The following is a 25,701-nucleotide window of genomic DNA, read 5'->3' on the forward strand; positions in this document are numbered from 1 at the left end:
GTAGTTGGTCTAGTTACTCATCTATGGGTTTAGGGACTAGAATAGGAAACTAGAGTTATCTAAACAACAAGCTGTTCCTGGTTCAGTTGTTGGAGAACGTAGCTGGTGGTGGCTAGTGATAGTAGAATAGTGAACATTGGTGAAAACCATCCCAATGCGCACACCTCACCCATAACCCTTTGACCTACATTGTGGACATTTTAAACTGCACCCAGCAACTGCTGTTCCTTATACACTCCCTTTAAACAAACAGCCTCTTTCTTTCACTCTTTATCCCCCCCCTCCAGGAGAAAGATCAGAGGCCACTGAAGGAAGGAGTCCAAGACATGTTGGTGAAGCATCATCTCTTCAGCTGGGACATTGATGGCTAGAGACACACCCAAAGCCTGCAAAAAACTCCCCTGCCCAACACATGCTGTGTGTCTACCAGAGTGATCTTTCTGTTTCTTTCATATTGACTGCTATGTCAGAACCCACTACTAGTGTTTCCATCACTACCTCTCACTAGGAAGTATTGTAATTGTTCAGACATTTGATCATCATTCTACAAACACATCGATATGCATCGTGGTTTCCCTTCGTCTCAACTAAACTGCATCCGAAGCCTTTCTACTGAGGATAGTACACTATAGGGGGCGCATTCAGCAAGATGCAACTTTTTGGAATGTTCAGATAGAAATAAGCATTGTAGAACAAACATGCCTCTGACATGTAGAATAAGGAATAACATCAGCTCTATTCATGGCATTTCTACCTGCAATGTTTGGCAACTTAACGTGGCCAGGGTATCATTTGAGACACCAAAAGACTTTCCATGTCTATCAACTAATTACATTTACTTTCTGAGCTTGCTAACAAATCAAAGGTCTTTTGATGTCTATTAAGGAAGCAATTAGTATGTAACCAAGGTTGATAGTCCTGGCTGTCACCATGGCTGTTAGTTCTTGGGTGAAGCTACTGTGTATGTTGTCCACACCAGTGTTTCTGATACTTTAGATCAGGTGCAGAAGAGTAGGAATATACAGAAAGTGCTGATTGTAGCATTCCTTAGGTACAGAGTAGTCAACTCTACTGTGCCATATGAAGTATTTCCTCAGACTCAAGGACTGGGGTGTATCACTAAGAACCAAACCGGGAGGAATGTACCTGAATTTGTCCCAGAGAAACTTGTTTTTGTTGTGAAACGTTTTGCTACAGTGGGCACTGATCTGATGTCGTAGTACCACCTGTGTCCGTGTGTCCTGCTACCAGTACTGTAGTAGGATGTGCTGATTGAGAAGTGGAACGTACTCCTGTGTTCCTGCTACCAGTACTGTAGTAGGATGTGCTGATTGAGAAGTGGAACGTACTCCTATGTCCGTGTGTCCTGCTACCAGTACTGTAGTAGGATGTGCTGATTGAGAAGTGGAACGTACTCCTATGTCCGTGTGTCCTGCTACCAGTACTGTAGTAGGATGTGCTGATTGAGAAGTGGAACGTACTCCAACCACCCTGTCGATCTGTGTTGGTACCCAACAATCCCATTCTACTCTGCATTCCATCCACTATTGTCTCCAAATGTTTAGTGCCAACATGGCTCTCCGTTGTGGGCTACTAAACAGTGTATCTGTAGTAGTCACTTTGCTGACTGGGAAGAACTACTGTACTATGTCAACTTTTATTTCAGTTCATTTCTTTATTACAATGTGTCCATCCGCCATCAAACTAACCTCCATCTTGGTGTGTAATTACTGAAGAAAACCCACCTGACTTTCACACATCACCTTGCAGTAATATTACACTATTTACATCAGAAAATCAACTCAATCTCCCTGTTGTGCTCTGATATGAAAGGCAGTGTATTTAACCATCAGAAAATGGTGGTATATTATCCCAGTAACTTGTATTCATTCCCCTCATCTTAACCCGTAGCAATAGACTGCGTTGTGCTGACTTCTGTCATACTGCACAGAGACAATGGTATCAGTTCAGACTCACTAACCTCACTGAAACTGTACACAACGTTTTCACTGTTTAAATATAAATTCATTTCATGTACAACACAGTTGACCAATCAGAGATCAATAAAGCTTATTTTTATTGGTGAATGTCAGAAGCAAATGGAATTCCACAACTAAGTAAACAGTGATGGTCCAAACAGCACTGCGACTATTATTACAATCAATGTCTCACTTAAACAGTTGCTAATCAAGTGTACATTATATTGTTAAATAAACCTAATTTTCAGTGTAAATGGAATCATTTATTTTAGACAGGACAAGTGGCCTTCAACTCCTCTCGCCTCCTGAAAAATGATGAACGTGGATAAATGTGCTTGTATGAAATGACATTTACAGGTGTGATCCCAAAATAAGTGATAAATGCATGTTTTTATCAGACAACAGCTGATCCACAGGGGGTGTAGTATAGTTGTAAACTCTTCAGAGAGGAGGAGGATACACATGACTGTCCTCCATGAAAGGTGGCTATCGAGGAGGGGAGGACATTTTTCCATTTCATCCACAAACACTCAATCCCTTTCTGGGCCATGGATGGACTTGAGAAAGGGTGTGATGATAGTCAGACAAACCCTGGCTTTCCTTTTGGTCATAAATGGCCAATAAAACATCTTATCTACAATATTTCACTCATAATGAAGGCCCACTAAAATGTACCATTCACTATGTCAGTTGTGACCTTACTTCCTTTCATTAATCTTCACATTTTAGTATAAAATTAAATAGAAAACATGCTTCATTATGTCATATTGGGGGATTCTAGTGGTAAATAGGAAATGAGAGAAACTAGTATGCCTGCTAAACAGTGAAACAATGAGCTATAGTGCATGGAGCCGGGTTACTCTACTGTAAGGGAATAGCTGCCCATGTGGCTTCGGGCCCATGATTAACTATACACAGTATTACAGTGATTCTCACCGTAGACCCAATGAAAGAAGGCATATCAGGTTCATATACTGTAAATATAATAAGGATGCTTTCTAAACTAATCAGAGATAAGATGAGAGTGAGGAGGCAGAGGTAACCATCTACAAGCACAGAGCTGTGGAGCTGCTTTTCACCTAGACTTTCTCTGATGTGAGTGATAAAGACACTTGATAAGGCGATAGATAGCCGGGTGGTATAGAGGGAGAGAGGTGGGGAAAGGGACATTTTATGGCCATTTTTTTGACGGGTTTGTAGTGGAGTAGGGGGGATAGTTGTCTGCTGAAACAGCTGGATGGAGGAAGTACTGTAGTTTGGGGGCTGAGAGGGGTGTAGTTTAGGAACCTCCTGTGCCTGCTGATGACGGGGCTGCTGTGGTGGAGCTGCTCTGGTTTGATTTGCCTTTATGTCTCTGTCCTCCTCGTCTCCTGCTCCCTCCTCCTGACTTTGTCTGTAGAGAACAGATCACAATCAGACAGACGGAGAACAGAAACAACTGGGTTAACAAAGAGGTTACCATTCAAAATCACTTCCAGCTAAGACTGGTGTTATCAAACTGAACTACATGCTGTGGACACATCTCTAGAAGATTCATGTTTGGTTCACATCAGTTGAGGCATGCATTGTTTCGGGATATTTACAGAAGTTACTGGACAAGACTCATTTGACCTAATTATCTTGTTTACCTGCCTGGTTCCCATTGTTTATCTTGCTCTGTTTCTGTTTACCTTGCTCTCTTTGTTTCCCTCATTACTCTGAGGGTCATCCTCCCCCTCTGTCTGAGGAAGCAAGCAAAGCACCAACACAGAGAGAGGAGAAAGAGAGGAGGAATGGAGGGCAAATCAAGGATGTAGTAATGTAATGCACAAAGAGGATGAAGAGCAAATGAATGTGGAAATTGCAAAGAATGCAGAGAATGAAACGGGGTGAGAGGAAAAGAGACAGGGTGACAGGTGGAGTAATCAGTAAATGAGAATAGCAATGAAAAGGAAGGAAACAATAGGGTGTGAAAACATGAAGAGGAGAAGAATAGTAGGAAAGGAGAGGTGTTAGGCAGATCAGACAGACACAGCTACAGAAGAAAACATTCTAGAAGCAGTAAAGCAAGTTAAGAGGAAAGCTTACGCACCACACACACACGCATAAGTTAAACACTTACACCTATTCAACTGCCCTGAAACTATTACTTTCACGACCCGACCCGCCATCTAACCATCCCCTCCACTCCCTTTCAATTCGTTCCTTCACTTTCTCTCTCTCACCAGTTGTTGTGATTGGTGTGGACTTTCTGGTCGGGCTGTGCTCGCTTCGTCCTCATTGGCAGGCGTGGTTCCATCCTCTCTGCGGTACGGGGCCTTTTTCGTAGACTGCATTTTGATTTGCGGGGGTTTGAAGTTTGACGGCAGATTATTGGTCGACTGCAGTAGCTGTAAACACCCACCAACCAATAAGATTAATGCATGAGGGAAGTACTCTGCATGCAGGTACTCTGGTGTCTTTATGACCTTTCGTAAACCATTCAGAACCATTCATAAGCCTTTATGTCCAGACCTTGGTGATGATACCCACAGCCTTGGTGTATCCCTCTGAACACCAGTCTACTCTCTGGTATGTGGAGGAACTCTGGGGTCTTCATGAGCATGATCCTTCATAAACCCTTTCCAACCCTTCATAAACCATTCATAAGCCTTTCTAACCCCTGACCTTGGTGATGGTGCCCACAGCCTTGGTGCGTCCCTCTCTGAACACCAGTCTCTGGTCTGTGTGGAGGTACTCGGGGGTCTTGATGAAGCGGAAGTGGACCGATGCCTTGTCCCCTGTTCGTAGACAGTCTCTGTTCATGGTCAGGATAGTGGCTGTCTGCCTGATGCTGCCACAGTGCACTGCAAAGGGGGAGAAAGAGGAATGACGAGAGAAGGAGAGATATATAGTCAGACATGAGACAGTTGTGTGTGTGTGTGTGTGTGTGTGTGTGTGTGTGTGTGTGTGTGTGTGTGTGTGTGTGTGTGTGTGTGTGTGTGTGTGTGTGTGTGTGTGTGTGTGTGTCTCACCCATGGCCTGGTAGCGGGGTGATATCGTAGTTGGGTGGTGCAGAACCAGAATCTCAGCCATAAATTCCCATGATGCCTGTGGGTTTAACCTGGGGGACACCATCACCATGCCTTTCCTTATGGATGAACGCTTGATCTAAGGAGGGAGAGGGGGAGCGGAAGGGGAGGGAGAGGAGGAGCGGGAGGGGACGGAGAGAGGGATGGGAGAGATGAGGTAGAGAGAGAACATGGAGAGAGGGAGCGGGAAGGGAGGGGGTAGGGGGTGGGGAGAGAAACAGAGAGACTTGAGGTATTGACTCCTATTCACTGCAAAAAACATTCAGTTCAACTAAACATTTATCTATCTATGCATCAGAAAAATGTAATACCAAACATCTCCAGCAGGGGACACTAAAGAGAAAACATACCTTTTTGAGGGCGAAGGAGGCAGTCTGTCCACCTCTCACCTCCTTGACTGGCATCCTCTTCCTGTGGATAGATTTGACTGCAATGGGGAGGAAACTGCCCAGTGGGTCTGGGCCTAACAACATTGTGTCATTCAGACGTATCAATCCACGTAAAGTAGTCCCTGAAACGACTGTGCCTACACCCTGACGGAGAAGGTAAACATGGTTAGAGAGGTGTGTGTGTGGCATCAATATGCATGTGTAGCAGCTGCTTTGTGTGTGTGACTAACCGGTACTGAGTAGGTGTCATCTATCTGGAACTCTGCAGGTTCGTCTTCTCTGAAGGAGGTTTTAGAAGACAGCAGGTTGAGGAACATCTTCAGCAGGTCCATGTTCTCTCCTGTCACATTGGAGATCTGGAAGATTGGACACATCCTACACACACAAACACACTGAATTATGGTCCCCTATAATTGAAGCAAAATCCAGTTTATAAAGAGATTGTGGCTACAAAGTGTGTGCCTTAACGTTTACCTCTCAGAGCTGAAGTTGGAGGCTGTGACGATGACGTCATCTTTGTTTTGGACCAGAACAGGGATCTTTCTGCAGCCTGGGGACTTTAGTAACCTCTGGAGTAGCTTTAACGTCTCTGTTACAATAACACAACCACTAATGTCAGGTTTTGTGATGACTGTCAATATTGTAACCAAAAAAAGGGGGGGGGGGTCCTCATCACTAAATCTAAGAGAAAGCAGTATGGTGGGGTAGAGGGAATATGGTTTCACCTGTATAATTATTTCATATCAGTGCAGATGTGGGGAAGGAGTCCAGGAAAGGAAGCAGATTTAGACTTGAGATGCACCCAGAAAGAGAAAGAAAGGAACTGACCTTGTAGGATGTTGGCAGGACACATGTCTATCTTGGTGACCACTACGAACACAGGCACATTGAGGGCCAGGGCCAGACCTAGATGCTCCTTAGTCATCCCTACGATACCTGCATTACTGCCCACCTAGAGAGAGGATGGAAGAGATAGACAGGGAGAGGGGGTAAAGAGAGTGAGAGGGGTAGAGAGAGCAAAGGAGGGTAGAGAGAATGGGGGGTGGAAGGTGTAGAGAGAGCAGTGGGGTGGAAGGAGGGAGAGAGCGAGCGAGAGAAGGAAGGAGGGAGAGAGCGAGGGAAGGAAGGAAGGAGGGAGAGAGCGAGGGAAGGAAGGAGGGAGAGAGCGAGGGAAGGAAGGAGGGAGAGAGCGAGGGAAGGAAGGAGGGAGAGAGCGAGGGAAGGAGGGAGGGAGAGAGCGAGGGAAGGAGGGAGGGAGAGAGCGAGGGAAGGAGGGAGGGACAGAGCGAGGAACGACGGAGGGAGGGAGAGAGCGAGGGAAGGAGGGAGGGACAGAGCGAGGAACGACGGAGGGAGGGAGAGAGCGAGGGAAGGAGGGAGGGAGAGAGCGAGGAACGACGGAGGGAGGGAGAGAGCGAGGAAGGAAGGAGGGAGGGAGAGAGCGAGGGAAGGAAGGAGGGAGGGAGAGAGCGAGGAACGACGGAGGGAGAGAGGAAGGACGGAGGGAGAGAGCGAGGGAAGGAGGGAGGGAGAGAGCGAGGAACGACGGAGGGAGGGAGAGAGGAAGGACGGAGGGAGAGAGAGAGGAAGGACGGAGGGAGAGAGAGAGGAAGGACGGAGGGAGAGAGCAAAAGAACATGGTGAAAGATTCATCAGTGGTGCTGTTGATGGACAGTAAAGTCAGAAAAAGCACCAACGCCCAAACACTACCCCCTCACTCACCATGAGCATGCAGAAGTCAGGCAAGTGTCCAGTCATTCCAAACACTGTGGTCTTGAGATACTTCTCATGTCCAGCGAGGTCTATGAAGGTGATGACCTTAGAGGACCTCTCACAGATCTTAGTCCAGTCTAGACTGCCACCATGGCTGTCTGGCTTATTCACCACCTAGGATACAGGGACAGAGATTACACACAACAACTTCATATCTCTATCAATAAAACCAATTAATCAACTAAATTATCAATGAAGCAGGCCTTACATTGTCATCTCTCAAGTGTCATGTCAATGTTATCCCAGTGTAATCTCCGTCACCTATAAGCCCCTCCTATGTCATCTCCCTCACCTGTCCCTTCTGGTCGAAGCCCAGGATGTCGTTCCCCACACTGCTGGTCCTGCCACTCTCCATTTCATGTTTGTGTCTGAAGAGTTTCTGGCGGGCGAATCCCCTGCCGTTGTCCAGTTCCCCGTGAGTCAACACCCCCAGCAGGGTGCTCTTACCTGCATCCACGTTACCCACCACCGCTACCCTGAGAGAGGGGGAGAGAGGAGAGGGGAGAGAGGAGAGAGGGGGAGAGAGGAGAGAGGGAGAGGGGAGAGGAGAGAGGGGAGAGGGGAGAGAGGGCAGGAGAGGGAAGGAGAGATTTGACATTTGGGACACAAGATCAGATGAAGATGAAGAGGAGAATGATGAAAACAGAGTATTGCTCGTGTGTTGCTTTGACAACACTGGATTTCCCCCCTTTATGTCAACATCCCCTTAAGATTTTTTCATTTTTTTTTCATTTGAGAGACATGCTTGTCCTCGTCAGCCCAGGTCGAATGTCAAAACACATCTAATTGTTGATCAAGTCAGCCTTTGACCCCTGACACTTGACCTTCCCCCAACTCACCTGACCTCCAAGAAGTCTTGATCACCCACGCGTCGGCGGATGAGGTAGTCGCGTACCTGCCCCCCAGCTTCGATACGCTCCCTCAGCAGGATCAGCTCTGACTCGGTCTGCTCACACAGGGACTGAACTGTGGCTACAGACGCCTCCATGTCTCCCTCATCCAGACCATAGTCACCTCCGTCTGATAGAAAGGGATGAGGGGTGAGGGGTTGGGGGGGCTTATCGGTGTAAAATGTCAATCGCTACAGTAAGAGACTGATTCTGTGAGCTAGTGAATGTAGGAGCAAATCAGTGCATACTGTATAGCCTCATTAAGTGAGTGAGGCTGACTTACCTGAGCCCATCCCAACAACGTAGATGGTCTCCCCACAACCCTCGTCCATCCTCTCCCGGAGTTGTCGTAGTAACGAGTCATACTGCTCTCCATTAGGGCTGACCAGGGCCAACTGACAAAGGAGGGAAGGAGAGAGACAGAAAATGGTTGATGTAGGCCTGGGTATCCTATAACATGGCCATGGTGGAAAGCCTACACATATTTCCATTGACATAGGCCTAATTGTACTTTATCAAAAGCTATAGGGCTATTCATCTTGTATTGTCCTCTATCTGGGTAGAGTTGTGAATGCTACACCATTTCTGTGAAAAATTGATTATTCATCTCGTCTAAAAACATTTGACTATCTGGGTACTCAGATTTGGCTGTAGATTTACCTTACAAGCTTGCTTTCAGTCCAAATCAATCTCTATACAATGTTCTCGGCTTAGGGAACCCCGATAAAGACAATTTAGAGTTGTGAATAACCCACTATTTATGTGAAAATAGATTTATCCAAACAGTGAGGGAGTTTGTTTTGTGTCACTCGGGCCCCAGTGGGTTTGCACATTTAAGACCATTCCATTGGTCCTCAACTGAAATCTCTACCCACCCAGAGCACCCAGCCACGGAAAAAGAAATGGCCTAATTTTATTTTTATTTTACCTTTATTTAACCAGTTAGGCTAGTTGAGAACAAATTCTCATTTGCAACTGCGACCTGGCCAAGATAAAGCATAGCAGTGTGAACAGACAACACAGAGTTACACATGGAGTAAACAATTAACAAGTCAATAACACAGTAGGAAAAAAAGGGAGTCTATATACATTGTGTGCAAAAGGCATGAGGAGGTAGGCGAATAATTACAATTTTGCAGATTAACACTGGAGTGATAAATGATCAGATGGTAATGTACAGGTAGAGATATTGGTGTGCAAAAGAGCAGAAAAGTAAATAAATAAAAACAGTATGGGGATGAGGTAGGTAAAAATGGGTGGGCTATTTACCGATAGACTATGTACAGCTGCAGCGATCGGTTAGCTGCTCAGATAGCAGATGTTTGAAGTTGGTGAGGGAGATAAAAGTCTCCAACTTCAGCGATTTTTGCAATTCGTTCCAGTCACAGGCAGCAGAGAACTGGAACGAAAGGCGGCCAAATGAGGTGTTGGCTTTAGGGATGATCAGGGAGATACACCTGCTGGAGCGCGTGCTACGGGTGGGTGTTGCTATCGTGACCAGTGAACTGAGATAAGGCGGAGCTTTACCTAGCATGGACTTGTAGATGACCTGGAGCCAGTGGGTCTGGCGACGAATATGTAGCGAGGGCCAGCCGACTAGAGCATACAGCTCGCAGTGGTGGGTGGTATAAGGTGCTGCATCCAGTTTGCTGAGTGGAGTGTTGGAAGCCATTTTGTAGATGACATCGCCGAAGTCGAGGATCTGTAGGATAGTCAGTTTTACTAGGGTAAGCTTGGCGGCGTGAGTGAAGGAGGCTTTGTTGCGGAATAGAAAGCCGACTCTTGATTTGATTTTCAATTGGAGATGTTTGATATGAGTCTGGAAGGTACCTAGGTACATATTCAAGGTCGGAACCATCCAGGGTGGTGATGCTGGTCAGGCGTGCGGGTGCAGGCAGCGAACGGTTGAAAAGCATGCATTTGGTTTTACTAGCGTTTAAGAACACTTGGAGGCCACGGAAGGAGTGCTGTATGGCATTGAAGCTCATTTGGAGGTTAGATAGCACAGTGTCCAAGGACGGGCCGGAAGTATATAGACTGGTGTCGTCTGCATAGAGGTGGATCACCCGCAGCAAGAGCAACATCATTGATATATACAGAGAAAAGTGTCAGCCCGAGAATTGAACCCTGTGGCACCCCCATAGAGACTGCCAGAGGACCGGACAGCATGCCCTCCGATTTGACACACTGAACTCTGTCTGCAAAGTAGTTGGTGAACCAGGCAAGGCAGTCATCAGAAAAACCGAGGCTACCGAATCTGCCGATAAGAATATGGTGATTGACAGAGTCGAAAGCCTTGGCAAGGTCGATGAAGACGGCTGCACAGTACTGTCTTTTCTCGATGGCGGTTATGATATCGTTTAGTACCTTGAGCGTGGCTGAGGTGCACCCGTGACCGGCTCGGAAACCAGATTGCACAGCGGAGAAGGTACAATGGGATTCGAGATGGTCAGTGACCTGTTTGTTGACTTGGCTTTCGAAGACCTTAGGTAGGCAGGGCAAGATGGATATAGGTCTGTAACAGTTTGGGTCCAGGGTGTCTCCGCCTTTGAAGAGGGGGATGACTGCAGCAGCTTTCCAATCCTTGAACAGGCTGGTAACAGGGGTTGCGACAATGGCGGCGGATAGTTTCAGAAATAGAGGGTCCAGATTGTCAAGCCCAGCTGATTTGTACGGGTCCAGGTTTTGCAGCTCTTTCAGAACATCTGCTATCTGGATTTGGGTAAAGGGGAACCTGGAGAGGCTTGGGCGAGTAGCTGCGGGTGGGGGGCGGAGCTGTTGGCCGAGGTTGGAGTAGCCAGGCGGAAGGCATGGCCAGCCGTTGAGAAATGCTTGTTGAAGTTTTCGATAATCATGGATTTATCGGTGGTGACCGTGTTACCTAGCCTCAGTGCAGTGGGCAGCTGGGAGGAGGTGCTCTTGTTCTCCATGGACTTCACAGTATCCCAGAACTTTTTCGATGCTATTGCAGTCCACCACAGGATGTTTTTGTGCTGGTCGAGGGCAGTCAGGTCCGGAGTGAACCAAGGGCTATATCTGTTCTTAGTTCTGCATTTTTTTGAACGGAGCATGCTTATCTAAAATGGTGAGGAAGTTACTTTTAAAGAATGACCAGGCATCCTCAACTGACGGGATGAGGTCAATGCAGGTGAACTTAACTGACAGCTTTCTGTTACCGAGTGTTGCATCAGAAGAAGACTTATTTGGCTTTTTCGAGACATACATTGATGGCAGATTTTTAAATCATCTCACAGTGGTTTCATAATAATGATTTAAAGTCATTATTACTCAAAGCTGCAGGCTAAAGTTAAATCTAGACTTGGTTTCCTCTATCATAAATCGCTCCTCTTTCACCCCAGCTGCCAATCTAACCCCGATTCAGATGACCATCCTTCCCATACTAGATTACAGAGACATAATTTATAGATCATCAGGTAAGGGTGCTCTCGAGCAGCTAGATGTTCTTTACCATTCGTCTATCAGATTTGCCACCAATGCTCCTTATAAGACACATCACTGCACTCTATACTCCTCTGTAAACTGGTCATCTCTGTATACCCGTCGCAAGACCAACTGGTTGATGCTTATTTATAGAACCCTTTTAGGCCTCACTTCCCCCTATCTGAGATATCTACTGCAGCCCTCATCCTCCACATACAACACCCGTTCTGCCAGTCATATTCTGTTAAATGTCTCCAAAGTACACACATCCCTGGGTCGCTCGTCTTTTCAGTTCGCTGCAGCTAGTGACTGGAACGAGCTGCAAAAAACACTCAAACTGGACAGTTTAATCTCAATCTCTTCATTCAAAGACTCAATCATGGACACTCTTACTGACAGTTGTGGCTGCTTTGTGTGATGTTGTCTCTAGTTCCTAGTTGTCTCTACCTTCTTGCCCTTTGTGCTGTTTTCTGCCCAATAATGTTTGGACCATATTTTGTGCTGCTACCATGCTGTTGTCATGTTGTGTTGCTACCATGCTGTTGTTTTGTTGTGTTGCTACCATGCTGTTGTCATGTTGTGTTGCTACCATGCTGTTGTTTTGTTGTGTTGCTACCATGCTGTTGTTTTGTTGTGTTGCTACCATGCTGTTGTTTTGTTGTGTTGCTACCATGCTGTTGTTTTGTTGTGTTGCTACCATGCTGTTGTTTTGTTGTGTTGCTACCATGCTGTTGTCATGTTGTGTTGCTAGCATGCGGCGTTGTCATGTGTTGCTGCCTTGCTATGTTGTTGTCTTTAGGTCTCTCTTTATGTAGTGTTGTCTGTGTTTTGTCCCATATTTATATTTGATTTATTTTTTAACCCAACCCCCGTCCCTGCACAGGGGTAGGCCATCATTGTAAATAAGAATTTGTTCTTAACTGACTTGCCTAGTTAAATAAAGTTTCATAAAAAATAAACACACACACACACCTAGCCTATTTGTTCTGTAGTATTGACACAAAAACGTCCTAGAAGTATTGCATCTTTCTGTTTATTCTAGTTCGTTTCTCTCTGTTGATACTGATCTTGATATGGATGAGTGCCGAAGATGGAGGGAGATGGGTTTCCTGTCAGCCAACAACACACTGATCATTGTTCAGCACTGTAAGTTGAGCCTGGCCAGAAACACTTCCTTCTGACACACACCATTTCCCCATTGCCCTGTGTTTCATCAGGCCAAGTGGTGGCACAGTATGTATAAGGACTCATCAACCAGAGAAAGAGTCATGCCCATGGCTGTGGTTTGTGAGTCACACTGCTACTGGACTGTCCTCTCTCTAGCCAGTAGTTACATCACCCATAACACATTCAAGACCCATTCAAACCACATCTGATATGCTTGCTAAAGCCTCTTAAGGATCCGCACCTTTATTTCAAATTTCTTGTTACTTACAACCTCCATGCTAATTGCATTAGCCTACGTTAGCTCAACCGAAGTTTAAGGTGACGGAGTCAGTAGGACATTTAAAACTACAAACTTTTGCCACAAATATAGTCCTGAACTTTTAGATATGCAATTCTGCATAACATTTTAAGCAAGATGGGCACTCAGCTTGATTGATTAGTATATAGCACAATCGTTATTCTAACTAGCGAACTTAGCTTGCAATACAGCAGCCAGAATGACAGCAAGTTTAGGCATAATAAATGCCAATTTGAAGATGATAAACACAGCCCCGACTAGCGCGGCCAGGCTAACTACCTTGCTAGTAAAGTCAATCCCGAGATCCCCGGTCTCGCCGTTGAAGAGGTCGCCGTCCTCGAGGCACTCTTCCCCGGCGTCATGATCTCCACAACCTCCTCCATCCGGAGCAAAAATGCTCGCGGGCATCAGAGCGTCTGCGAGGACTGGTGTGGAATTTGGGCTTATTTTCGGCTCGTGTGCAGCCAACGATGCCATTATGTCAGCTTTGCAGTAACGATTGCTATATTGTCTTCTTGCTGTCTCTTGTGTTGATTATTATGACAGCTAGCTAGCTTCAGACCACTAAACAGCTGATATATGTGCAGTTATTACACAGAACTGAGAAACAAAGCAATTGTATGATACAGGCAGAATACAAAAATTATCTCGTACGTTTTGGCTTTCTGTGTAGCTAGCAATAAAACATATGTTTACAATCCTCCAAGTGGCAACAGAAAATTGCGGTGACGTAAATTAAAAAACATAAGGCGGTTGGGTTAATAGTGTTTTTTTGCTGACACACCTTCTTATCAAAAAACTAACCAATTGCGCGCCGAATACCCAAATAATATTCCAGAATAAACCAATCAGAGCAAGTGAGTTCTTCACATATAATTAGAAAAAACGTCCAGCGTGGTTAAAATATCGGCGTGGTTGATATCAGCAATGCGTCAACTCAATGTATCAGGATTGGTTCCTGCTCATTCATTGAATAAAGATAAAGTCGCTTTAACGGAATGATGCAAAGAGGTGCAAAACATGCCTGACATGCCTAACGTTATTCCCAAACAAGCCATAGGTCAATTGTAACCAAGTAATAACCAGTCATCGAGGGGAAATCTGCAAACAGGGGAGACTTCCTTGTGAGATGCCAATGTGATATGTTGATGATAAAGGGGAAACAGCAAGAGCTATGACGTAGTTAGCTTCAACCGTATTTGAGGATTCTGATGGGACATTGGTATAAACAGACCACGAAGCTATGATGTAGCCTGCCAGCGAGTCAGCCAGTGTGCAATCATGGGGCAGACACACTACCAACTGTGACACAAAGGCATAGACCTCTTGGCAGCGGCCGTAGTAACGTTAGTCTATGACACATATAGAGAATGAGTGAGCGTAATGTTTACTGTTCATTTTAGTTTATTTCACTTTTGTATATTTTCTACTTCACTTGCTTTGGCAATGTTAACATATGTTTCCCATGCCAGTAAAGCCCATTGAATTGAATTGAAATGAGTGAGTTTAATACAGGAAGGTACAGGGGCTAAATACAGTCCACGGAGGTTTCATACTGTTGATAATGGGATATGTAGATAGGGCGAGTCGGTCAAGGATCGATTCGGACAAGGTGGTCAATTATGTGACAAGCGACAGTTTATTCAGAGTAAAGATATCTGGTACAACGTATACGGGCTCATTCATTTGGCTCACAAGGAACCAGCAGAAAGAAGCCCCGATAACAGATTGCAAGCATGTTATGTACAGTACAGAATGTAGGTTGAGTCTGGAAGTCACGGTCTTTTGGTTGGCCACAGTTGAGGTGTTGTCTTCTTGGATTGGTCCTGTTGAGCCGTCCGTCGTTCCTCCGGGTCTCGTCGGGCTGTTCTCAGTCACACAATGTTCGGCTAGGAAGGAGATTGTGTGTGTGTGCTTGTGTCTGCAAGTCAAGGCTGTGTCTCTTCCTCCCAATGTGTGGGTGTATGTCTTATCTGTGTGTCCTCGGCAGTTAGTGTGTGTATGTGTGTGTGTGTGTGGGAGCTATACCACTAGTAGCACTTCTACCTCTAATATCCCTATTACTATGTGTTACCACTATAGCAATTCTACCTTTAATATGTCACTACTACCATTACCACCAGTTGCATTTCTACCTCTAATATCCCTAAGACTACCATTACCAATAGCACTTTACCTCTAATTTCTCTACTACTACTACCATTACCACAAGTAGCATTTAGTAATATCTCTGCTGCTACCATTACCACTAGTAGCATTTCTAGGCTTAATATCCCTACTACTACCATTACCACTAGTATCATTTCTACCTTTAATATCTCTACTGCTACCATTTGCATTTCACCTTTAATATCCCTACTACTCGTTTCACGAGTAGCACTTCTACCTTTTCTACTACTACCAGTGGCAAATAAAATGTGATGTGAACTTGCATACATTGCGATATTATGGTAACCACTAGTAGCACTTCTACCTTTAATATCCTTATTACTACCATTACCGATATTAGTAGCACTTCTTCCTCTAATATCCCTCCTACTACCATAGATGAGGGAGGAACAATTTACCTCTAATAACGTTATTACCACTAGTAGCACTTCATCTGTCCCTACTACTACCATTAACTAGTAGCAACTTCTACCTTTAATATCCCTATTACTACCATTACCACTAGTAGCATTCTAATTTAATAACCCTATTACTACCATTACCACTAGTAGCACTTCTACATTTATCTCTACTACTACCATTAGCAAGTAGCACTTCTACCTCTAATGTTGACTACTACCATTACCACTAGTAGCACTCCTACATTTATCTCTACTACTACCATTACCACTTGGAGCACTTCTACTTTTAATATCCCTACTACTACCATTACCACTAGTAGCACTTCTACCTTTAATATCCCTACTACTACTACCATTACCACTAGTAGCACTAAAGATCTACCTTTAATATCCCTACTACTACTACCATTACCACTAGTAGGTTTCTGTTCTAATATCTTACTACTACTACCATTACCACTAGTAGAACTGAGTCTATCTTTAATATCCCTACTACTACTACCATTACCACTAGTACAATTCATCTAATATCCCTAATACTACTACCATTACCATAGTAGCATGGAACCTCTAGAATCCTTACTAATGACCATTACCACTAGTAGCATGGTGGTCCTTCTGTGGTCCTTCTGTAGCTCATGGAGAGCATGGCGATTTTGTAATGCCAGGGTAGTGGGTTCGATCCCAGGGACCACCCATACGTAGAATGTATGCACACATGACTGTAAGTCGCTTTGGATAAAAGCGTCTGCTAAATGGCATATATTAGCTATCTGTAGGGGACCCAACATGCTTTACTGTGAAAATACGTTGCTATGTGTTGTCTCAGTTATAACAATGCAATAGCAGTAATGTCACCTACATAAGAATTAGCAGTCCTCTACAATACCCAAGATATTTTTTTCAATGGAAATTAAATACAATTTTCTCCTACTCAAGTCTACATACTTAATATGATTTAGTAATGATCATTGGGCTCAGTCTGACGGACTGATATGTAGGCTGGATTATGAGCCTATATTGTATGTTGGCTATCCTGACTTTTAGCAATGCACATTTGTTTACATTTTTAGGAAAGGGCTGTTTCACGGTAAAGTCTGCACCTGTTGTATTAAATGAGTGGCAAATAAAATGTGATGTGAACTTGGCATACATTGTATTCCGATATTATGGTTTCTATTGCAAGTGTACTACCCAGTGGCAACACACGAGGGCAGTATAGATGAGGGAGGAATGGTTTATGTGGATAACGTTATTCAGATACCATGTGCACAGTTTCCAGTAACTAAATGTGCCCAAGCCTGAGAAATAGTGTGCAATGACCAACATATATTAAATGTGGGCAAATCCCTGCAATAGACAAGGTGAAACATTTGTCGATGTAATGAGCAAGGCACTTAAGTATATTAACTGCCCCATGGTCGCCACTGATAATGGCAGACCCTGGTATGATTAAACTCTCCGAGGGTTTCTCAGGAAGAGAAGGATATGCAAAAAACACATTTCCAATTAACCACATGTGTAAAATACACACTTGTACATGACAAATATAAGCAGAAACCAAATGATTATAATAAAATGTTGTGTAAAGATCTGTTGGACTACTTTAGTGACTGGAACATTGTCCTCTATATCTAACCCAGTGTACAGTTTGCTTAGAAGAAGTATCAGTTATGCAGCTGTTTCCTCTGTCCATCCAGCTCTGGTTTCTGTTGTAATTGAGTCTTATGACTGTCTCAAGACCAGCCCAGGGAATTAAGTCTGTGCTATCCATTGAACTCTTACACCACATTTAGCAACACACAATGTCATCTGAATTTGGCCTGATACTGTGCTGGTATGTGGGTATGTGTGCATGGAACCGCAGAACCATAGAATGATCATGGAAAACTAATTCTCTGGATGTGTGTGCTACTGAATGGAGGATATGATTTTGTAAACAGTAGCAATGCAGTCCAGAGTATATTAAATGTGGGCTATCCTGACTTCATTAGCAATGCAGTCCAGAGTATATTAATGTGGGCTATCCTGACTTCAGTAGCAATGCAGTCCAGAGTATATTAAATGTGGGCTATCCTGACTTCAGTAGCAATGCAGTCCAGAGTATATTAAATGTGGGCTATCCTGACTTCAATAGCAATGCAGTCCAGAGTATATTAAATGTGGGCTATCCTGACAGAGTATATTAAATTCTAGTAGCAATGCAGTCCAGAGTATATTAAATGTGGGCTATCCTGACTTCAGTAGCAATGCAGTCCAGAGTATATTACATGTGGGCTATCCTGACTTCAGTAGCAATGCAGTCCAGAGTATATTAAATGTGTCATGCAGGTGATAGAGGACCCAAAAGCGACTTAACAGAAACAGAGTTTATTCAAGTCCAAACAGGGAATAACAGAAATCCTCTAGTCTGTAGAGGGGAATGACAAGAGAAGCGGCCACAGACTGCAGGTCGCTTCGGGTAGGCGCAGGCCGTAGTAGACAGAGACACCTGCTCACACGCAGCATCTGATGAAGGCAAAAAACACGACAGGACAGGGCGAAACACAATCACAGCATGGTGAATACAAAACAAGGAACCGACGGGACAGGAACGGAACACAAAGGAATAAATAGGGACTCTAATCAGGGAAAGGATCGGGAACAGGTGTGGGAAGACTAAATGATGATTAGGGGAATAGGAACAGCTGGGAGCAGGAACGGAACGATAGAGAGAGGAGAGAGAGGGAGGGGGAGAGAGAGGGATAGAAAAAGGGAACGAACCTAATAAGACCAGCAGGGGGAAACGAACAGAAGGAAAAGCAAAATGACAAGATGATATAAGACAAAACATGACAGTACCCCCACTCACCGAGCGCCTCCTGGCGCTCTCGAGGAGGAACACTGGCGGCAACGGAGGAAATCATAGATCAAACGGTCCAGCACGTCCCGAGAAAGAACCCAACTCCTCTCCTCAGGACCGTAACGAAAAACGATAAAAAGGGAAACTAGGGTACTACTCTAAAAAAAAAAATGAGAACTAGGGACAGACTGAGACACAGCAAGGGCAGGAACAAGAACAGGAGAGATGCGATGGCAGGGAACAGACTGAGACCCAGCAAGACCAGGAGCAGAAGCAGAAAAAAATTACCAGACTTCTTCTGCGCGCAGTCTGAACACGCAGCCACGAAACGGCGCGTGTCACGCTCCTGAGTCGGCCACCAAAAGCGCTGGCGAATAGACGCAAGAGTGCCTCGAACACCGGGATGACCAGCTAACTTGGCAGAGTGAGCCCACTGAAGAACAGCCAGACGAGTGGAAACAGGAACGAAAAGGAGGTTACTAGGACAAGCGCGCGGCGACGCAGTGTGCGTGAGTGCTTGCTTAACCTGTCTTTCAATTCCCCAGACTGTCAACCCGACAACACGCCCATAAGGAAGAATCCCCTCGAGATCAGTAGAAGCCACAGAAGAACTAAACAGACGGGATAAGGCATCAGGCTTGGTGTTCTTGCTACCCGGACGGTAAGAAATCACAAACTCGAAACGAGCGAAAAACAACGCCCAACGAGCTTGACGGGCATTAAGTCGTTTGGCAGAACGGATGTACTCAAGGTTCTTATGGTCTGTCCAAACGACAAAGGAACGGTCCCCCTCCAACCACTGTCGCCATTCGCCTAGGGCTAAGCGGATGGCGAGCAGTTCACGGTTACCCACATCATAGTTGCGCTCAGATGGCGACAGGCGATGAGAAAAATAAGCGCAAGGATGAACCTTATCGTCAGACTGGAAGCGCTGGGATAGAATGGCTCCCACGCCTACCTCTGAAGCGTCAACCTCGACAATGAATTGTCTAGTGACGTCAGGAGTAACGAGGATAGGAGCGGACGTAAAACGTTCTTTTAGAAGATCAAAAGCTCCCTGGGCGGAACCGGACCACTTAAAACACGTCTTGACAGAAGTAAGAGCTGTGAGAGGGGCAGCAACTTGACCGAAATTACGAATGAAACGCCGATAGAAATTAGCGAAACCTAAAAAGCGCTGCAACTCGACACGTGACCTTGGAACGGGCCAATCACTGACAGCTTGGACCTTAGCGGAATCCATCTGAATGCCTTCAGCGGAAATAACGGAACCGAGAAAAGTAACGGAGGAGACATGAAAAGAGCACTTCTCAGCCTTTACGTAGAGACAATTCTCTAAAAGGCGCTGTAGAACACGTCGAACGTGCTGAACATGAATCTCGAGTGACGGAGAAAAAATCAGGATATCGTCAAGATAGACAAAAACAAAAATGTTCAGCATGTCTCTCAGAACATCATTAACTAATGCCTGAAAAACAGCTGGCGCATTGGCGAGACCGAACGGCAGAACCCGGTACTCAAAATGCCCTAACGGAGTGTTAAACGCCGTTTTCCACTCGTCCCCCTCTCTGATGCGCACGAGATGGTAAGCGTTACGAAGGTCCAACTTAGTAAAGCACCTGGCTCCCTGCAGAATCTCGAAGGCTGATGACATAAGGGGAAGCGGATAACGATTCTTAACCGTTATGTCATTCAGCCCTCGATAATCCACGCAGGGGCGCAGAGTACCGTCCTTCTTCTTAACAAAAAAGAACCCCGCCCCGGCCGGAGAAGAAGAAGGCACTATGGTACCGGCGTCAAGAGACACAGACAAATAATCCTCGAGAGCCTTACGTTCGGGAGCCGACAGAGAGTATAGTCTACCTCGAGGAGGAGTGGTCCCCGGAAGGAGATCAATACTACAATCATACGACCGGTGAGGAGGAAGGGAGTTGGCTCGGGACCGACTGAAGACCGTGCGCAGATCATGATATTCCTCCGGCACTCCTGTCAAATCGCCAGGTTCCTCCTGGGAAGTAGGGACAGAAGAAACGGGAGGGATGGCAGACATTAAACACTTCACATGACAAGAAACGTTCCAGGATAGGATAGAATTACTAGACCAATTAATAGAAGGATTATGACATACTAGCCAGGGATGACCCAAAACAACAGGTGTAAACGGTGAACGGAAAATCAAAAAAGAAATAGTCTCACTGTGGTTACCAGATACTGTGAGGGTTAAAGGTAGTGTCTCAAATCTGATACTGGGAAGATGACTACCATCTAAGGCAAACATGGGCGTAGGCTTGTCTAACGGTCTGAAAGGAATGTTATGTTTCCGAACCCATGCTTCGTCCATGAAACAACCCTCAGCCCCAGAGTCAATCAAGGCACTGCATGTAGCACCCGAACCGGTCCAGCGTAGATGGACCGACATAGTAGTACAAGATCTAGATGAAGAGACCAGAGTAGTAGCGCTCACCAGTAGCCCTCCGCTTACTGATGGGCTCTGGCCTCTTACTGGACATGAATTAACAAAATGTCCAGCAACTCCGCAATAGAGGCACAGGCGGTTGGTGATCCTCCGTTCCCTCTCCTTAGTCGAGATGCGAATCCCTCCCAGCTGCATGGGCTCAGTCTCAAAGCCAGAGGAGGGAGATGGTTGCGATGCGGAGCAGGGAAACACCGTTGATGCGAGCTCTCTTCCACGAGCCCGGTGACGAAGATCTACCCGTCGTTCTATGCGGATGGCGAGAGCAATCAAAGAGTCCACATCTGAAGGAACCTCCCGGGAGAGAATCTCATCCTTAACCACTGCGTGGAGTCCCTCCAGAAAACGAGCGAGCAGCGCCGGCTCGTTCCACTCACTAGAGGCAGCAAGAGTGCGAAACTCAATAGAATAATCCGTTATGGACCGTTCACCTTGGCATAAGGAAGCCAGGGCCCTAGAAGCCTCCCTACCAAAAACTGAACGGTCAAAAACCCGAATCATCTCCTCTTTAAAGTTCTGGAACTTGTTAGAGCAATCAGCCCTTGCCTCCCAGATAGCTGTGCCCCATTCTCGAGCCCGGCCAGTAAGGAGTGAAATGACGTAAGCAACCCGAGCTCTCTCTCTAGAGTATGTGTTGGGTTGGAGAGAGAACACAATCTCACACTGCGTGAGAAAGGGGCGGCACTCAGTGGGCTGCCCGGAGTAGCAAGGTGGGTTATTAACCCTAGGTTCTGGAGGCTCGGCAGGCCAGGAAGTAACAGGTGGCACGAGACGTAGACTCTGGAACTGTCCAGAGAGGTCGGAAACCTGAGCGGCCAGGTTCTCCACGGCATGGCGAGCAGCAGACAATTCCTGCTCGTGTCTGCCGAGCATGGCTCCTTGGATCTCGACGGCAGTGTAACGAGCGTCTGAAGTCGCTGGGTCCATTACTTGGTCGGTTCCTTCTGTCATGCAGGTGATAGAGGACCCAAAAGCGACTTAACAGAAACAGAGTTTATTCAAGTCCAAACAGGGAATAACAGAAATCCTCTAGTCTGTGGGCTATCCTGACTTCAATAGCAATGCAGTCCAGAGTATATTAAATGTGGGCTATCCTGACTTCAATAGCAATGCAGTCCAGAGTATATTAAATGTGGGCTATCCTGACTTCAATAGCAATGCAGTCCAGAGTATATTAAATGTGGGCTATCCTGACTTCAATAGCAATGCAGTCCAGAGTATATTAAATGTGGGCTATCCTGACTTCAATAGCAATGCAGTCCAGAGTATATTAAATGTGGGCTATCCTGACTTCAATAGCAATGCAGTCCAGAGTATATTAAATGTGGGCTATCCTGACTTCAATAGCAATGCAGTCCAGAGTATATTAAATGTAGCAATGGACTATCCTGACTTCAGTAGCAATGCAGTCCAGAGTATATTACATGTGGGCTATCCTGACTTCAGTAGCAATGCAGTCCAGAGTATATTAAATGTGGGCTATCCTGACTTCAATAGCAATGCAGTCCAGAGTATATTAAATGTGGGCTATCCTGACTTCAATAGCAATGCAGTCCAGAGTATATTAAATGTGGGCTATCCTGACTTCAGTAGCAATGCAGTCCAGAGTATATTAAATGTGGGCTATCCTGACTTCAATAGCAATGCAGTCCAAAGTATATTAAATGTGGGCTATCCTGACTTCAGTAGCAATGCAGTCCAGAGTATATTAAATGTGGGCTATCCTGACTTCAGTAGCAATGCAGTCCAGAGTATATTAAATGTGGGCTATCATGACTTCAGTAGCAATGCAGTCCAGAGTATATTAAATGTGGGCTATCCTTACTTCAGTAGCAATGCAGTCCAGAGTATATTAAATGTGGGCTATCCTGACTTCAATAGCAATGCAGTCCAGAGTATATTAAATGTGGGCTATCCTGACTTCAGTAGCAATGCAGTCCAGAGTATATTAAATGTGGGCTATCCTGACTTCAGTAGCAATGCAGTCCAGAGTATATTAAATGCAGTAGCAATGCAGAGTATATTAAATGTGGGCTATCCTGACTTCAGTAGCAATGCAGTCCAGAGTATATTAAATGTGGGCTATCCTTACTTCAGTAGCAATGCAGTCCAGAGTATATTAAATGTGGGCTATCCTGACTTCAGTAGCAATGCAGTCCAGAGTATATTAAATGTGGGCTATCCTGACTTCAATAGCAATGCAGTCCAGAGTATATTAAGGATTCGATTTGACTGTATCTTAGGCTAGGTTGAGGAGTGAAATTGCAATGAGGAGGAGTTGAAGACAAGGTTTCCAGTTCAGAGTATTGATTAAATAACTAAAAAAGCATAGCACAAAGACACTGGAGCATATTGGGGATAGTATCGAGATATGGAATAGATTTTAAGGCCGGTAGGTATGGTTGTATGATACAAGTTGTGGTTTTTAGTCAGGTCACGCACAACAAAAGGAAATGCAAAATAATTGGGCCACCTCATGGACGGGTTGGTTATTTCTAGCAACAAAATTGACGTATGCCCAATCATAGCCGCGAGAAGTAATTTGGGGTGGGGGTGCTGCAATTTTTGGGCCAGTATATCGGTCCGCTAATACAGAACTTTTGTGAAAAAACTAAATGTATTTGAGAGTTTACCAGCATTTGTATCTTGAGTCTGATAATTATCTGCACAAAACAGTTGATCTGAAAATAGTTGCTTGATGTAGTGAGCGCATACATTCTCATAATGGCCCCCTGTGGGAATCAAACCCACAACCCTGGCATTGCACGGGCCATGCTCTACCAACTGAGGCACATTATCACGTCACATAATCACAAGCCACTTGATGTCTCGATGTACTCAATTACTGTATTGTGCATTTTGTTCTTCATGTTTATGGAAAGTCTACAGGTACAAACCTAGATGACCAGCCTAGGTACAATACAGTAATGTACATTTACATTAAGTGGTCTGTAAGGATGTTAAATTAATACTACACAAAAAGTGGTTATTTGATCAACGTTTTGTGTCGTTGCCCATAACTTTGCACCTTTTGATGTCAATGTTTGAGAACAGGGTTTAGCTCTTTCTGGAATCCATTAGAATGACAATAGCAGAGAAGATGAAGGGACTGGGCAACAACTCTTACAATTCCAACTATTGAAACCTGCAAGATACTGTAATTATACAACTACATTTCTTGAGCAAAGCAGAGATGCTGAAAAAAATGTTTTGCCCCCACTACAGACATCTATATCAGTCCGATAAAACTAGTAAAGGCCCAGTGCTGTCACGCCCTGACCGTGGAGATCCTTTAATTCTCTATGTTTGTTTGGTCAGGACGTGACTCGGGTGGGAGACTCTATGTTCTGTGTTTCTATGTTTTGGCCGGGTATGGTTCTCAATCAGGGACAGCTGTCTATCATTGTCTCTGATTGGGAATCATACTTAGGCAGCCTTTTTTCCTTTTGTATTTGTGGGAAGTTGTCTTTGTTAGTGGCCTGTATAGCCCGATTAAGCTTCGCGGTCGGTTTTGTTGGCGACATTTATAATAAAGAAAAATGTACGCTCACCACGCTGCATCTTGGTCCGGTAATTTCCACGAACAACAGCGATCGTGACAAGTGCACTACTTTTATGAAAAATATTAGATTTTTCAGGGGGTGCTGCAGCACCCTCAGCACCCCTACTTTCCATGGCTATGAGTGTAAATATGGGGCAAAACAGACAAGGTTGGATTAGATTGTTGACAACATGTAAACTATATTTAATCTCCAATGTTTATTGAAAACAAACACATTTGTACAATCAACAATTGTTGTCTCTCAAATACATTATTACAGTTGTTAGCTAGCTAGCCATATATTTACCACATTAGCACAGACATGACATCAGTCAAAAAAACTCTAAACAACATAAAACTAGCCTACGATTCCCCATACGGCAATTTCTTGTCAATATCACTAGTTATCTGGCCAATCAGAATCACAACAACTCATGGACTTCTGCCCCATTGAAGCTTGCACATCATTTTTGTGACATTGTCAGTTAAATGGTCTATGTTGCTACAAACACTCAACTAATACTGAGGTAAAACAAGCTGCTTTATATACCAGAGGAAAGGAGAGGAATGGTGATTAGCAGTGAGTTCAGAGGTAAGTTCAGTTCGCTTGAACGTTTGCTACATTGTGGAGCAGTTTGCACGATGCCTACAGTGAAAAGCCTACAAGAGGAATATCCTTTGTGTGGACACGTTTTCATATTGTATTGGACTAAGATGAGAAGAACTTTGGAGCGGCCAAATGCAGGCTACTGTGAAACTCACTATTCAGGTAGATTGCAATTTTGGAACTTATATGTATTTATTTTTGTATTTGTAATTTGTTTTATCATTATTGTTATTGTATATCATGGTTATTATTGTTAGCCTATTTATTAATCAAAATAAGTTATTTAAATATGCCAAATTTTGACATTTTCATTGGCTAAATTTAGTTGGATCTGTCTGTTTTAATTGTGTGATCCATATTTAGTTTAAGATAGATTATAAGTAGGCCTGTTGTAAAATAAATAACAGTAGGCTATTGCTGTCATGTGTTGGGTATGGTAGGCACTAGCGTTTTGGGGTAATTGCTGCAATATAGCCTGTTCAAAACATTTGTGGTGTCATGACTCTCCTGTGAGGATCTGAAGGATCAGGGTACAGTGGGTCCGTTCTACAGCTCCCTCTCTCTCCCACAGAGGTGGAGGGGGCCGCTTTATGGCGGTCGTAAAATACTATGCTTCTGGGCTCTGTAGTATCGACATTGGAATGTCTCTGGAACACAGAGAGACACCTGGTCATCAAAAGG

At 44.8% G+C, this 25,701-nt stretch overlaps 2 protein-coding genes across 9 annotated transcripts in view; one reads left to right on the forward strand and one right to left on the reverse strand.

The window, feature by feature from the left end:
• sgsm3 (small G protein signaling modulator 3) overlaps nucleotides 1-2,233 on the forward strand; it is a 28,520-nt gene extending 26,287 nt beyond the window's left edge. For all 7 annotated transcript variants that reach the window (XM_046337376.1, XM_046337375.1, XM_046337377.1 and 4 more), the window contains one exon: nucleotides 288-2,233. In XM_046337376.1, the coding sequence (XP_046193332.1) occupies nucleotides 288-371 (84 nt within the window). In that variant the 3' untranslated portion in view covers nucleotides 372-2,233. The remainder of the gene's footprint in view (nucleotides 1-287) is intronic.
• On the reverse strand, nucleotides 2,051-14,042 carry gtpbp1 (GTP binding protein 1). 2 transcript variants are annotated; one of them, XM_046337383.1, is made up of 14 exons: nucleotides 13,267-14,042; nucleotides 8,365-8,476; nucleotides 8,031-8,211; nucleotides 7,484-7,667; nucleotides 7,141-7,305; nucleotides 6,247-6,370; nucleotides 5,893-6,007; nucleotides 5,649-5,793; nucleotides 5,380-5,562; nucleotides 4,973-5,108; nucleotides 4,626-4,804; nucleotides 4,184-4,348; nucleotides 3,650-3,700; nucleotides 2,051-3,372 (listed from the first exon to the last, which is right to left on the reverse strand). In XM_046337383.1, exons 1-14 carry the CDS (start codon nucleotides 13,462-13,464, stop codon nucleotides 3,259-3,261), a joined length of 2,052 nt encoding a protein of 683 aa, XP_046193339.1. In that variant the 5' UTR covers nucleotides 13,465-14,042; the 3' UTR covers nucleotides 2,051-3,258. The 2 variants fall into 2 exon arrangements, with proteins under 2 accessions (XP_046193339.1, XP_046193340.1); XM_046337384.1 differs by lacking the exon at nucleotides 3,650-3,700 and having other exon boundaries at nucleotides 13,267-14,038.
• Between the last annotated feature and the right edge of the window lie 11,659 nt (nucleotides 14,043-25,701).

This window comes from Oncorhynchus gorbuscha, unplaced genomic scaffold (assembly GCF_021184085.1).
Source record: "Oncorhynchus gorbuscha isolate QuinsamMale2020 ecotype Even-year unplaced genomic scaffold, OgorEven_v1.0 Un_scaffold_1399, whole genome shotgun sequence".
Lineage (NCBI taxonomy): Eukaryota > Metazoa > Chordata > Actinopteri > Salmoniformes > Salmonidae > Oncorhynchus > Oncorhynchus gorbuscha.

Bases quoted from the DNA above. Each gene is read 5' to 3' on its own strand.
- gtpbp1 (XM_046337383.1), bottom strand. From the start codon at position 13,464: ATGGCATCGTTGGCTGCACACGAGCCGAAAATAAGCCCAAATTCCACA. The intron at 8,212-8,364 runs GTAAGTCAGCCT...CCTTTCTATCAG, and splicing joins CGTTGTTGGGATGGGCTCAG to ACGGAGGTGACTATGGTCTG. The intron at 3,373-3,649 runs GTAAACAGAAAC...TGTTCTCTACAG, and splicing joins AGGGAAACAAAGAGAGCAAG to ACAAAGTCAGGAGGAGGGAG.